This window comes from Cynoglossus semilaevis, chromosome 7 (assembly GCF_000523025.1).
Source record: "Cynoglossus semilaevis isolate Cse_v1.0 chromosome 7, Cse_v1.0, whole genome shotgun sequence".
In the NCBI taxonomy this organism is placed as follows: domain Eukaryota; kingdom Metazoa; phylum Chordata; class Actinopteri; order Pleuronectiformes; family Cynoglossidae; genus Cynoglossus; species Cynoglossus semilaevis.
The window spans coordinates 1,577,829-1,581,284 of NC_024313.1; the positions used below are offsets into that span (position 1 = coordinate 1,577,829).

The 3,456-nt window shown below is 44.6% G+C and overlaps 1 protein-coding gene across 1 annotated transcript in view; it reads left to right on the forward strand.

Annotated features, from left to right (window-relative positions):
- The window catches only part of zbtb2b (zinc finger and BTB domain containing 2b), a 10,075-nt gene that overhangs the window by 2,848 nt on the left and 3,771 nt on the right, over nucleotides 1–3,456 (forward strand). The window contains exons 2-3 of the mRNA XM_008312699.3: nucleotides 1,591–1,771; nucleotides 2,148–3,455. Of these exons, the coding sequence (XP_008310921.1) occupies nucleotides 1,599–1,771; nucleotides 2,148–3,455 (1,481 nt within the window). The 5' untranslated portion in view covers nucleotides 1,591–1,598. The remainder of the gene's footprint in view (nucleotides 1–1,590; nucleotides 1,772–2,147; nucleotide 3,456) is intronic.

A 3,456-nucleotide genomic window follows, 5' to 3' on the forward strand; every position in this document is an offset into this window, starting at 1 on the left:
TTCTGTAAGGTGATACACGATTAGCCCAAAGCACAATGTCACCATGGCTATTGTTTTCTTCCTGCTACAATGTTGTGCTGTTGCAGGAAGAAAACGACAACCACAGTGACATTGTTTTTTTGCTTAAAGAAAAATACATTTGCCTTTTACACAAAAAAGGTGAACAACTTTGTACAATTATTTGAACAACAGTAGGAAGAATCCTCAGAGACTGACTGCACAGACATTTTAATGTCTAATTTCAGCCTCATATCTTAGATATTTAAGAACACATGTGCCTTCAGTTTTACAATTTAAAACAAATCTCAAGAAAGTTCTTGGATGTTCCTCTCTCTGCACCTTCCTCACCCAAATGAAAATATATATAAGGCCCCACTCTAATACCAGATTCAGAAGACCAGGGTTTTGTATTTACAATTTGATGATTTTGCTTAATTACCAATGGCAACCACAGGTCACAACCAGCCTCATCACATCACTATGAATGCCAGGAGCTGATGCGACAATGCGCTAGGTTCTGGCTGACCACCCTGGGATCACTATAAGCATTGTAGAGTTCAGGATACTCAGGAACGTTGCTTTCCCTCACGGGAAACTGTAAGAATAAGGAGGATGTGATGTCTTGCATACTTGTGCAGGCATGAGAAAGATACAAACAATGAACTAAATCATGCATGTGGCTCACAAAACTATTCTCTCTTTTTTATAAAAATGTTGGTTTAATTATTTAGGTATATATATAATATATTTCAGGACAACTAAATGTAATATCCAGGAAACAGAAAGACCGGCATCTTTGCCCTCTGACCTCCATGATGAAATACATATGTGGAGAACATTTAGGGTTTTTATATGAAGATGTATGTAAGGCAGCAGAATGTTTCATTTATCATCCCTTGAATAGCTGACCAAACTTTAAACATGCTCTTTTTTGCCACACCATGTGGAAAAAGTACCAGAGTGCCTAAAGGACACTGACTCTGTTGGGATTTACTTGGTCTTTTACATTCTCCTCTTAAAGTGGGGTCGAACCAGTTCTGCCTTAGGAATGTGTGCCGACACCCATAACCCTGATCATGTGATGGCCTGAAGCCCGCACAGTCCTCCAGTGACCTGAGGTCAACAACACCCATTTCATTGCGCTCTTCAATGTGGGGCTTGAATGTGGAGTCTTTTGGCTTCAGTAGGAACAAGTCATGCAAGATGGTGTTTCCTTAATTTTGAGGGGCAGAAAAAATAAACTCTGCTTTGTGTAGCTGTGGCTTCCACTGTCTTTTACTGACATTTGGTGAATGTCCTCTGCAGCTACAAGCTAAGATAAAATGGATAAATCCACAATAATGCATTTATCAAAGTATTTTTTGACAAAACAAATCCAACACTTCTTTGTCAAACACAAATTTTCATTATTGCTAGCCACATCGTCTCCAGTATTGCATTTTTATTCTTCTCTGTTTTGTTGAGCCTGCATTTACAAGGTTGTTAGATCAGCCCCACCAGCCTGCATCGTTGGGGTCACAATAAACTCTGGTCTCCTTCCAGACCGGAAACTCATTGCTGCTGCTTGTGTGTCTGTGCGTTTTTGTGCAGGTTAAAGAATGGAGTTGGCCAACCATGGTCTTATCCTGCTGCAGCAGCTTAACTCACAGAGGGAGTTTGGCTTCCTGTGTGACTGCACTGTAGCCATAGGAGATGTCTTCTTCAAAGCCCACAAAGCTGTCCTCGCTGCCTTTTCCAACTACTTCAGGATGCTCTTCATTCACCAGGACAGGTACAGCAGTTAATGGAAGACCAAGTTATTTATTTATAAGACACAGATATGACTTAAAGAAGCAACATAATTGCTGTGTGTACAGCGGCGATGCCAAAAAGAAGGAAAAAAATACTGCCTATATGCATGAGAAAATAATGGTCAGCATTATTTAATTAATGTGTTAATTAGACATATTTACAGGCTTACTTTGTACCTTTGTGAAACAAAGAAATAAAATATAGGTCACAGTGTTTGTATTTACGAAAAGATACGTTTACCATTAGAAGAAAAAAGAAAATGGAAAACACAAGGGGTTTAGCAGTAAAATTTGACACAGATAATAGAACAATCAATATTTAAAATTGTAAAATCTATTATGTGTCTGTTGTTTCAGTGACTGTGTTCGCCTAAAGGCTACTGACATTCAACCGGATATCTTCAGCTACCTCCTTAACCTGATGTACACAGGCAAACTTGCACCCCAATTAATAGACCCTGCACGTCTGGAGCAAGGGGTCCGGTTCCTGCATGCCTACCCACTCCTACAGGAGGCCAGCCAGTCACTGTATGCCCACCGTGAGTCCAATGTCAACCTCTCCACCTCTCTCTATGGCATCCAGATCTCTGACCAGCAGGTAGCGCTTTCGACGAGGCTGCAGACACTACGGCAGCTCTCCTCACCCTTTGAAGTGGAACCAACGGTCTCTGAAGGAAAGGAACAATCCGAACCTGCTGCCACCTTATCGTCTTACTCCAGCTTTTCCCTGTCAAAGCTTGGTTCTTCACCAACGGATATGGAGGCCTCAACCAGTGGCTCTAGGCCCAATGGTGAGGACGTTGGAACCAATTTACTGAGTAAAGACAGTTCCTCAGTCAGTGCCATCCTCCATGTGAAGCCCAGCATCATGAAAAGAACCTCCTCCTTTCGGAAGCATTATTCCTGTCATCTGTGCGGTCACAGATTTACTCAGAGGTCAATGCTGAGGGAGCACCTCCTTCAGCACACACAGTTACTTCAGCAGACCTCGGCTGAGTCAAGTAACGCACTTTCGCCTGTCCTGGCTGCAGAAAACGGTGTTTTAGAGGTTGAGGGGACTCTTAAGGAAAACAAGGCAGTTTCCACTGCTCTGGCTGCAACCACAGCCGTTGAGATAAGTGACAGCGAGCAGACGCCTGTTTCAGGCACCAACTCGGACTCTCCCCGCGCAGAGGTGTCCACGTCCAGCTGGGGGCTGGGAGGAATAAGTTCTCAGGCAGACACGCCGCCCCCGTCAGACATTGCGGACATCGACAACCTAGAGAATGCCGACATAGACCGGGAAGTGAAGAGGCGCAAGTATGAATGCTCCACCTGTGGTCGGAAGTTTATTCAGAAGAGCCACTGGCGTGAACACATGTACATCCACACTGGGAAGCCCTTCAAGTGCAGCGCCTGTGGCAAGAGCTTCTGTCGGGCCAACCAGGCGGCCCGTCATGTGTGCCTGAACCAGGGTGTGGACAGCTACACCATGGTGGACCGGCAGACAATGGAGCTGTGTAGCGCGGGGGACGACAGCAGCCAGATGGACGCCATGTTCATTGCTTCATCAAAGCCTTACAAGTGCAACATTTGTGCCACCACCTTCTCCAGTCCCAATGAGGTCATCAAACACCTGTGCTTCACCCAGGGAGGAATAGGAGGCATCCAGGGGAACGCAGGTGCA